This window comes from Aethalodelphis obliquidens, unplaced genomic scaffold (assembly GCF_003676395.1).
Source record: "Aethalodelphis obliquidens isolate GAN/ISIS:26980383/991018 unplaced genomic scaffold, ASM367639v1 scaffold59, whole genome shotgun sequence".
Classification (NCBI taxonomy): Eukaryota; Metazoa; Chordata; class Mammalia; order Artiodactyla; family Delphinidae; genus Aethalodelphis; species Aethalodelphis obliquidens.
In genome coordinates this window covers 4594515-4604621 of record NW_020838003.1, presented here as the reverse complement: position 1 = coordinate 4604621, position 10107 = coordinate 4594515, and the positions used below count along the sequence as shown (strand labels likewise).

Here is a 10107-nt window from a genome sequence, read left to right as displayed (position 1 = left end):
AAGTAACTTCTTTCCTCCTACAATCTTGCTTTTTCACCCCCAATGTCTGAACACAGCTTTTTCTTCTCCTCCAAATACCTCTTCCCTCCCTTGCACACATCCCTCACGTGACAAAACAAACCCTTACCCATCCCCCAAGGCCCAGTTCAACTGTGAGGTCCTAGGTCGCCGGGGCAGAGGTGTGGTAGGCACAGATCTCAGCACGCACCTCGTCAATGTTACACTGCGCCTTAATTGCGGTTCACAGTGTCCCCGCTAACTTGTGAGCTCGTCTAGAGCAGGCGCAGTGTCGTATCCATCCTGAATCCCCCGTGCTTGGCCCGCAGCTCGTATCTGAGGAGGGGGTAGAGCCGGGGAGGGCAGGCGATTTTTCCGGGGTGGCCGCGGGGCCTGCGACGAGGGGGCGGGGGGCGCTGCCGGGCGGGGATCAGGGAGCCGCTGGCGCTGGGGGGCCGCCGGGACTGACCGCGGGTCGCGCGGGCCGAATCGCGGCAGCCGCTGCGGGGCACATGACTGCGGGCTCAGCCTCCGCCCCGCCCGCTTCCCCGCGCAGTTGCCGGCTGTCGCCTCCCGGGGCTGCGGAGAGCCCGGCCGGCGAGCGTCCCCGCCCTGCGCGCTCCCTTTCCCTGGCGAGCTGCGCCACAAGGGCGTCGCGGCTGCCCCGGCCAGGGAAAGCGAAACTAAAGCGCGCCTTCCACTCCCCATCGGCCGGCCGGGGGCAGTGGGGCCGCGCTTGTCCGGCCGCGGAGCCGGGAGCCAGGCGCATCGGCCGGGCCGCAGGCGCCCGAGGGTCCGGGGTCTTCCGGCCGCTACTGCGGCGGCGCCTCCCTCCCTCCCTGTTTCCCGTCCAGTCGCCAGCCGCCGGGCCCGTGAGCGGTGCGCGGAATGGGCAGGTGCTGCTTCTACGCGGTGGGGACGCTGTCTCTGCTTCTGCTGGTGACCAGTGTCATGCTGCTGGTGACCAGAGTCTTCCAGAAGGCCGTGGACCAGACGATCGAGAAGGTGAGGCGTGGCCGGCTGTGTGTGTGTGCGTGCGCGCGCGCGCGTGTGTTTGGGAGGACACTTCCAGCCCACCCTCCCTTTGCTAAACCTTGTGCAGGGAGGATCTGCACCCCGGCGAACCCTCTAGACTAGAGCCCTGCTCTCCTCCTTGTCTTCTTGGGGTGGGTTGGTAAGGGTTAAAGAAGGAGGAGAGGAATGAGAACGCTTCTGTTCCTTTTAGAATAATAAACGAGACTACGGATCTAGACTTTTAAAGAATTCACTTCTCTTCTCTTGTTTGCATCCCCGCCCACCCCGGGCCCTCCCTACGCCCCAATTTCTGTTGGGCCCAAACTCATTTCCCTCCCACTTCATGAAGAAACAAAACTAAATGAAAGACCCCACAGGTGTGTTGGCTGCTTGCTGTGGCCTTGGAAGTGATGTGGGGTGGGATGCGAAGCGGGTGTGTGGTCTATTGTGTCCTTGCCTTCCTGGGCTGAGCCCACGCTTGGTAGCCAGGCCAGGCCTTTGGGCTGGGTGACTTTCCAGTCCATCAGAGTCTGTGCTTACCGGCCGACTTAGATGTTTGATACCTTGTACCAGCGGTCTGTGTTGCTTTGTTTCACCGTGGATTCTTGCTCTTCTCAAACAGCCGTAAGCTTCAGGCAGAGATACATTTAGATCCTTAAAAGAATCTGAGCCCATCTCTTCCCCCTAGATGTGTATGCTGGAGAGCTGGTCATTTCAGATTTCTCCATCCTATGACTTCACCAGTAGTCATTTCTCCTGCCCTTTCACCCACACCCACCAACCTGTGTGGAAAGAGGAACCAGAGAGAGTTAATGGGATCGCTTTTTCCTTTAAAAAAAGATTATTGGAGCAGCCTTTCTTGTTAGCACCCGTAACTGCATGCCTAATTTCTTCCACTGGTTGACACTTGCCCTTGGCCAGATAATAAAAGCCCTGGGCCTCCTCCAAGATTGATCACTGCACTCCCCGTTAGCAAAATTGTTTCGTTCCAGGTGGCAAAAGACATATTCCTTTAATAGAGGCTTTTCTAAAGGCCATCAATTACTTGAAATCTGACGGTTAGAGGCAACTCAAAAAAAAATGCCACGGCAAAGCATAGTTTAATTTTTTTAAAGTTCACATTGCCAGTGGGAGACAAGGCCCACTGTCTGAGCTGCTCAAAGGCCATTCATTGTTTTCTCTGAGCACCCATGTTCAAAGAAAAAACTAAACTGAATCTCTCCACGCTTGTCCACCTGCAAATCCATGGCAAGATTGTTTAAGGAGGTAACCTCTCGCTTGGGTGACTAGAGTTAAGCAATCCAATTGCAGCCAATTGAATTTTCTTGTGTGGGTTTGAAAGGCTGTTTCAGGAGAGCCCGGTAGGTTGAGTGATCTCCGCCGTGTCTCAGACATTATCAGCCTTCTGATGCCCTGTGGGTGTACATTCGTGGGCGGTGCGCAGGGAGGATGCCGGGCGGTGTGGGCTGTAAGGCAGCTTGGCTGGGGCTTGAGTTGGTGTTGATATTTGGTAATTGGCTTTTAAAGGTGGTTTTCTCCATGAGGAACGGACTCTGATCTGACTGATAAATTATAGTACAGAGGAAGTGAACTTTCAGAATTGCCTCACCCTGTTAAGGAATATCGCACAATGTGGTATGTGAAACTAAATGACAGGGCTAGTTTCTGTGGACAGGTGTGGGAATATCGTAAGGCAACCAGAGGTCACGCATTACCATCATTACCATTCTGCTTTCCCGGATCACCTGTAGGATGGTAGCAAGAGGTGGCGGGAAAGAGGAAGGTCTCTGCAGGTCAATTCTTGGGCATGAATCCTGGCTCCCCTGTGTACTAGCTAGGTTACCTTTGGCTGGTGCATAACCTTTCTTGATTTTAGGTTTTTCCATCTGTAAATGGGGATAATAACAACTCCCGTAGATAGAAGGACTATAAGAATTATTAGAGAAAATGAGTGTACTTTTCATGGGGTATAGTTAGTATGTATAGTTATTTGTAAATGATACCAGTTTTATTTTCGTTAGAAGGCACGTAAGCAAAGAAAAAATACATGAGATTTGAGGTCAGGCATCCTATGTTCAAATCGTAGCCCTGACATTTCCAAGCCTTCTGCCTCTGGGCAAGTTACTTCTCTGAGCCTCAATTTCATTCCTCGGAGAAGTGAGGATGTTAGCCATCTTGGGCACAGCGGTGCGTTTACCGTGAAGGTCACGAAGCTCACGCTTTGGGTCCCTCGCTTGCACAGGCCCTTCCAAAGCCTTCTACCTAATTCTGTATCCAAAATGTTCTTTTCTTAGGGAGGGCCCCCACACCCTGTACGAGCTTCACACAAACCCAGGATCTGCCTCTTTGTGTGCTGTTGTGAGACCAAGTGAGGTAATCGGAGCACAGTATCAGGCACGGAATAGGTGATCAGTTATGGCTGCCATCATTCTTTCCATTAACGTTGTTATGGAAAATTCATTCATAACTTGACTTTAATATACTTGTAATATAATCCACTCTGATACTCCCAGTTCTTAATTTTTTCATTTGAAGACTGTGTCCTGTCTTGTCTACATCAAAAAGAGAAGAGAGAAAAAGGATGAAAATCAAATGAGTAGGTTGGGCTAATTGTGAGAAGCTTAGTAACATAATTCCTATTAGAAGAATTTGTCTCATGTGGTAATTATCTTTGATCCCACAGTAGCCAAGGGTGATTGAAGGGAGATTTTAATTTTGGCCATTGAATAGAGTGGAAGGAACCAAGACAGTTTGGTTCCATTCTTGGCTTGTTATATTATGCCTTGCATTGGGCAAGCCCTGTAATTGTTTCTCTCTACTTTTCTCAATTGCAGAAGAGGCAGAGTAATGCTTCCCTCCTTGGCCCACACCCACATCCTGGGGGATACTCTGAGCATTAACCAGGCCTTCTCTGTCGAGCATTTTAACCTCCCTGAAGACAGAGCTTTGCAGAGACCTAGCGATCTCTTTTCCTCCCTAGAACCTGGAAGGGCAGGATTTTAATGTGACATTTCATCTGGTAATCCTGCTAATTGTTCTGACACCTAGTGTAGTGCCTGGTACATGGTAGGTAGCTAAAAAGCCTGCTGCCTCACTTTTGATCATTTTACTTGAAAGAACAGTGTCCTAAGAATCAGCAGAACTTGGTTAAAACTCCTTTTTCTGTCACTAACAAATACTTGGATTAAACTGGACAAGCCAAGTAGCAAAGTATTGAACCTCTCAAACCCTTAGGTTCCTCATCTTGAAAATGGGGGTAATAAGAATGCCTACCTTTGGGTTGGTGCAAGAATGAAATAAAAGGATTGATGGAAAGCATATAGCACAGTCCCTCCCAAGCACCTGACTTTGTTATTGTTATTTGTATAGGCAACATATTTGTACAGACAACAGTAAACATTTGTTATTGTTTCCAGCTATTCGTTTCTCATCTAGGAACTGAAGCTTATATAGTAAAGTTCCTTCTAGCTTCAAATTTCTGAGATTCTATGACACAGGCATACGACCTGTGCTTGAGAACAACTCTGCAGCTCAGGATATTAAATTTGCCTTTAGGCTTGTTGACGGTTTAAACATCTCCCAGAAATTAGGACACAGAGCTGGCCAAAGTCAGGGCTGGCTAATAAGAGATGGGCTGGCAAGGGAAGCAGTGAGAGGGCAAGAGACTGTTGACACTTTGCTTCCTATTCACAGACCAAGGAAGAACGATAGCCTTAGGTCTCAGCGATGAGACAAACGGGACAGATTCCCTTACCCTTTGCCAGAACCTGAGTCTCTGGGCAGGTACCAGCTGGCCTCCATCGGGAGCCAAAGCAACTTTGGAGTTGTTCTAGTGCCTCAAGAAATAAAATATAATCACTGATAATTTAACCAAGTAACATTGATTGGTGAATATGTGGGGTCTTTTTTAAAGTCAAATGAGTAAAACATCTTCATTGTTGTTTATGTAAAGACAGTCAAGTATATGTAATCTTAAAGGGCTCCTTCTTGCCCGGCTACCTCATCTCCTTAGCTGTCTCTTTTCAGAGTTAAGAAGACATAGAATCTTAGATTAAGAAAAAAACCTTAGGCATCACTTAATCTGTTATTTTCTAGTCAAGGAAACTGAGACTGTGTCAATTTTGAAATGGATGGTGGTGGGTATCGAATTACCTTTACACCTATGTGGCACTGGATACGTTGCCTGTGACAGTTCTGGCTTATTTACACCTGTTATCCCGGAGCAGTTACTAGCACCTTCTTTCCTTTCAAAAGATTCGTGGTGACAGAAAATTCTACCCTCACATATCACATCGTCCTCCACTTCTTGGCATTAAAGAGGGGCAATGCTCTCTGAGGAAACGAGGCACCCTCACGCGAGCTCAGGAAAGAGCTAGCCGTAGGGGCTTCCCTGGTGGCGCAGTGGTTGAGAGTCCGCCTGCCGATGCAGGGGACGCGGGTTCGTGCCCCGGTCTGGGAAGATCCCACATGCCGCGGAGCGGCTGGGCCCGTGAGCCATGGCCGCTGATCCTGCGTGTCCGGAGCCTGTGCTCCGCAACGGGAGAGGTCACAACAGTGAGAGGCCCGCGTACCGCCGAAAAAAAAAAAAAAAAAAGAGCTAGCCGGCTTTTTATAAAGCCGGAAGAGGAAGCTCATAGAAATCGAAGGGTAAGAACCACAGCACAGTCAGGCCTCCTGCCAATCCAGTAGAAACTGGAAAGTCAGCAGGACCAGGCACACTCTGTGTCTCCCACGCGTTCCTCTGCTTTTCCCACCAACCAGCTTCCTCTGTTTCCTCTGGCCCAGCCTGTTTCCTCATCTGGACCTTCCCCAGCCCTGACCCTATATGACTCTTCAGCTGCTGAGCCTCCCATGAACATGCTTCATCTCTCAGTTCCTTCATTCCAGATTCGTGGTAGAGTCATGTGATTGGCTCAGCACAAGCAGAAACCATAGATCTGTAAACAGAGGCCGTATCCTTGCCAGATTCTTGAACTCATAAGCAAAATTATCCGACTCCTCCCTGGCTTTTAGAAACATGATCTGGTGATATCAAAATTATATTATGTTTCTTTCAGCTGTTACTAATTCATGGTGACCGTGCGTGCATTCATTACTAATGGTTAAGACAATGGAGGAAACCAGTAGTTCTCAGTGTTGTCCCTAGACTCTAGGGAACCACATCAGAATCACCTAGGGAAATTTAAAAAATAGAGACCCCACCAGCCCTGCTGAATCAGAGTCCTTCGGAACAGCACCCAGGTCAAAGAGCTAACCATGAAGTCTGTGACTGGTTTGGATGGTGATTATGTTAACCCATGTCTTCACTCCTTGAGATGACAATTCTTTTTTTTTTTTTTAACTTTGTATTTTATTCTTTATTTTTGTTTATTTTTCTGGTAAAAAAAATGCATGCCATTGTAAAAAGTCAGACAATAAAAATTAATAAAAGAAAGATTACCACTGTTACATATATTGTTGATTAATCCACATTTTTTCATTGTGCATATATAGTAATACATATACTTTACAGAAATGGGGTGCTTCTATTTATTTTTAATTTATTTTTAATTTGCTGTATTTATTTTTAATTTCAACTGGTATGACTAACATATAAAAGAGTTGATAATTCTAGTTGAGGGCCATTACTCTTAGTAATTACTATTATTCTGCACGTTTACATTAAAGGACATATCTTTAGGGAGGGAGGGGAAGGTTCTAGATTGTGAGAATCGTTTTTGTTTTCTTGTTGAATAAAGTACAAGATTTCATTGTCGGGCCGCAGTGAAGGGGCCATCTGTTCTGCCAGACACTTGCTTGTTTCCCAGGGAGGAATCAGCAGGTGGGATTATAAGATCATTAATGAAAACACAGGATGTTGGCCAAGTGACTGGGCATTAATGGCCTATATCATCAAGATATATACTCTATATACAGGATACATTACATGAAGCGACTGTTTTTTTTTTATCAAAGCTGGTAACTAGTCAAAAGCAACCGAGGAAAATAAAGGCTACTTTCAGTGTTTGCTCTCTATATCCAAAAGCACTTTTACGTATATTCTTTGGCAGTCATCTGTTTATTTAGCAAATATCAATATTTAATGAGTGTGAACCATTTGTGAGGCGGTGTGCTAAGAGCTATGGATACAATAGTAAATGAGACACAGTCCTTACTCTTATGGAATTTATGATCTAATTCAGAGTTTTGGGGCTCAGACCCTTTTATTCTCTTAACAATTATTGAAGACCCCAAAGAACCTATATTTCTGTGGGTTATATCTATTATTTACAATATTAGAAATTAAAACAGATACATTTTTAAAACACAAGAATACACAAACACATATTCCGTTAGCTGTCAGAGCGATGACATCATTACAAGCTGTGTGACCTCTAGAAAGCTCCTCTGTATGCTCCTGAAAGAATGAGTGAAAAAGGAAGATTATGTCTTAGTATTATTAAGGAAATAGTTTTGACCTTGGGGAACCCCCTGAGAGGGTCTTGGGGACCCCCAGAGGTCCTCAGACCACCCTTCGAGAACTACTGATCTGGTTTTCATTTAATTAATTTTGTTGATTTTTAGAATAATTTAAAAAATAACGTAATGTCTCTGCTTTACTTCTGTAAGGCCAGTTTGGAAGCTCTATTATTAATGTTTTCAAACCATCAGGATTTTGTTTAGTTTGTTATTGGGTTGGCCAAAATGTTCATTTGGTTAGTGAATGTTCAATAAAGTTCTTGGTGAAAATGAAAAATGTGTCTTTTATGTTTACTTAAAACCGAACGCACTTTTTGGCCAATTCAATATATGTTCATGTGTCCTTTTAGTTTCATTAGTCCAGTGTGAAGGATAGTAGTTTGGGCCATTGGTGATGCAGGTTCAGCAAATCTCCTGTCTTTTCCTGCATGTGAAACAAACTAGACTAGAACATAAGCAGCTCCATAATTGAATTCCTTGATAATTCCCCTCTAGCTTCAGCCCTGCCAGGGATTTTCTATTCGTATGACACAATTTAGTATTTAAAGCTAGCCTGAAAGCTCTCTTTGAAGGTAGGGGTCCTGCCTTATGTAGCTTTGTATCCTCTTCCCAACTTGCTGAATGAATGTCATACAAAATAGATGGTCAGGGCTTCCCTGGTGGCTCAGTGGTTGAGAGTCCGCCTGCCGATGCAGGGGACACAGGTTCGTGCCCTGGTCCGGGAGGATCCCACATGCCGCGGAGCGGCTAGGCCCGTGAGCCATGGCCACTGAGCCTGCGCGTCTGGAGCCTGTGCTCCACAACGGGAGAGGCCACAGCAGTGAGAGGCCCGCATACTGCAAAAAAAAAAAAAAAAAAAAAAAAAGATGGTCATTAAACATTGTGTGGATGAATGGAAGAACGAAAACTTAACCTCTTCAGGATGATTTTGTTTGTATATTGTTATTTAGCTTCACATTTTTGTTCCGCTCTGTAGGCCAGTGGTCACGTTTGCCTCACTAATAGTTTATACCTTTAAAATCTGGAAAATTCACCAAATAATCCAGCTTTCCAGCTTCTCCGGAAACGTGTGGCTGTTTTGCAGTGCTGACCCCATCACAGTCCTCTGTGGCAGCAGCCTGGGCAGAATAGAGGCTGCTAACCTCCCTCCCTGTTCCCACCACGGTCACACCCCTGTTGTCCCCTGACTGCAAGGCTCAGTGAAAATGCCCTTTGTCATGGTGCTTGCTCTGCTGTCTTTCATAGAGTAGAGAAATATCTGTTTGTGTTTGATGCTCTTTACCAAAAGAAGGAAAATGAAAGATAGCCTGTGTTTAACAAAATGTGTTTAACAAAAATGGGAGAGGGCATATTTCTGTGTAGAAGTGAATATCATTGCTGGGATTTGGCCTGCAAATACGTACAAACCTGTACCTGCTTCACTCATTGACCTTTCCCACGGGGCTCCTTTGGCATCTGAGTTTTATACTCTTTCTAGAGAAAGCAAGGCAGAATGCCATTGTTATGGGAATGTAATCATTACTCTTGCAAGTCCCATTTTAAGGATATTACTTTTAATACTATATTTCTGATAGTCCACAGTAATGGAGGGAAGAGGAGACGTAGAACATTACTTATTTCATCTTTGAGAGATATAATCACAACCAAACAGATTGTAAAAGAATGACTGGCTCCACAGGTTATACACAGAACCCAGCATGATTGTCACGGCCACACTTCTTATTTATTCACATCTTAAAACACTTTCTCTCATCCACTCCTTCAGCCTCTTCCCCCCAACACCCCGCTGACTGGAATCCACATATATTTCCCCAGTTTTCACCGGGTCCTTTTGATTAAGTTTCTGTCTGGTGGCTGCTTTTTCTTTAGGCTGGCAGTTCTCAACCTTGGTTTCACATTTGTAATTACCTGGAAGCGTTGAAAAAGTCCTCTAGTGTGTATTTTGTAGCAGGAGCTTTTTCAGGATAACTCTTCCATCTTCTTGTCTTGTATGTAATTTTTTTTTTAAGGGTCAAGTTTTTTTTTTATATATATAAATTATTTGTTTATTTTGGGCTGCATTAGGTCTTTGTTGCTGCGCGCGGCCTTTCCCTAGTTGTGGCGAGTGGGGGCTTCTCTTCATTGCGGTGGCTTCTCTTGTTGTGGAGCATGGGCTCTAGGCGCGTGGGCTTCAGTAATTGTGGCTCATGGGCTCAGTAGTTGTGGCTCGTGGGCTCTAGAGTGCAGGCTCAGTAGTTGTGGCACACGGGCTTAGTTACTCTCCGGCATGTGAGATCTTCCCGGACCAGGGCTTGAACCCGTGTCCCCTGCATCGGCAGACGGATTCTTAACCACTGAGCCACCAGGGAAGCCCCCCTTGTATGTCATTTTATAGACAGAGTAGCAGCTTACACATAGACTAACATTTGAACCTCAACTGTCAGATCTCATTAGCCGAAATCGTTGGAGTTGCAATTAAAGCAAAATGAGTTCAACAACAGTGACATTAAAAAAAAAAAAAAGCCAAGGCATTTGTTCTTGAGTTAAAATAAGGTCAGAGAATAAGGGTAGAATGTTAATGGCAGTGTATTTCTTTTCCCTCAACAGAGAATTTAAAAAGGTAAATAGTGCAAATTACATACATTAATTACTTACATT

General features: G+C 45.6%; 1 protein-coding gene across 1 annotated transcript in view; it reads left to right on the top strand.

Annotated features, from left to right (window-relative positions):
- The first annotated feature begins 542 nt into the window (after positions 1-542).
- The window catches only part of SCARB2 (scavenger receptor class B member 2), a 65957-nt gene continuing 56392 nt past the window's right edge, over positions 543-10107 (top strand). Inside the window, exon 1 of the mRNA XM_027087668.1 lies at positions 543-1002. Coding sequence (XP_026943469.1) covers positions 886-1002 — 117 coding nt within the window. The 5' untranslated portion in view covers positions 543-885. The remainder of the gene's footprint in view (positions 1003-10107) is intronic.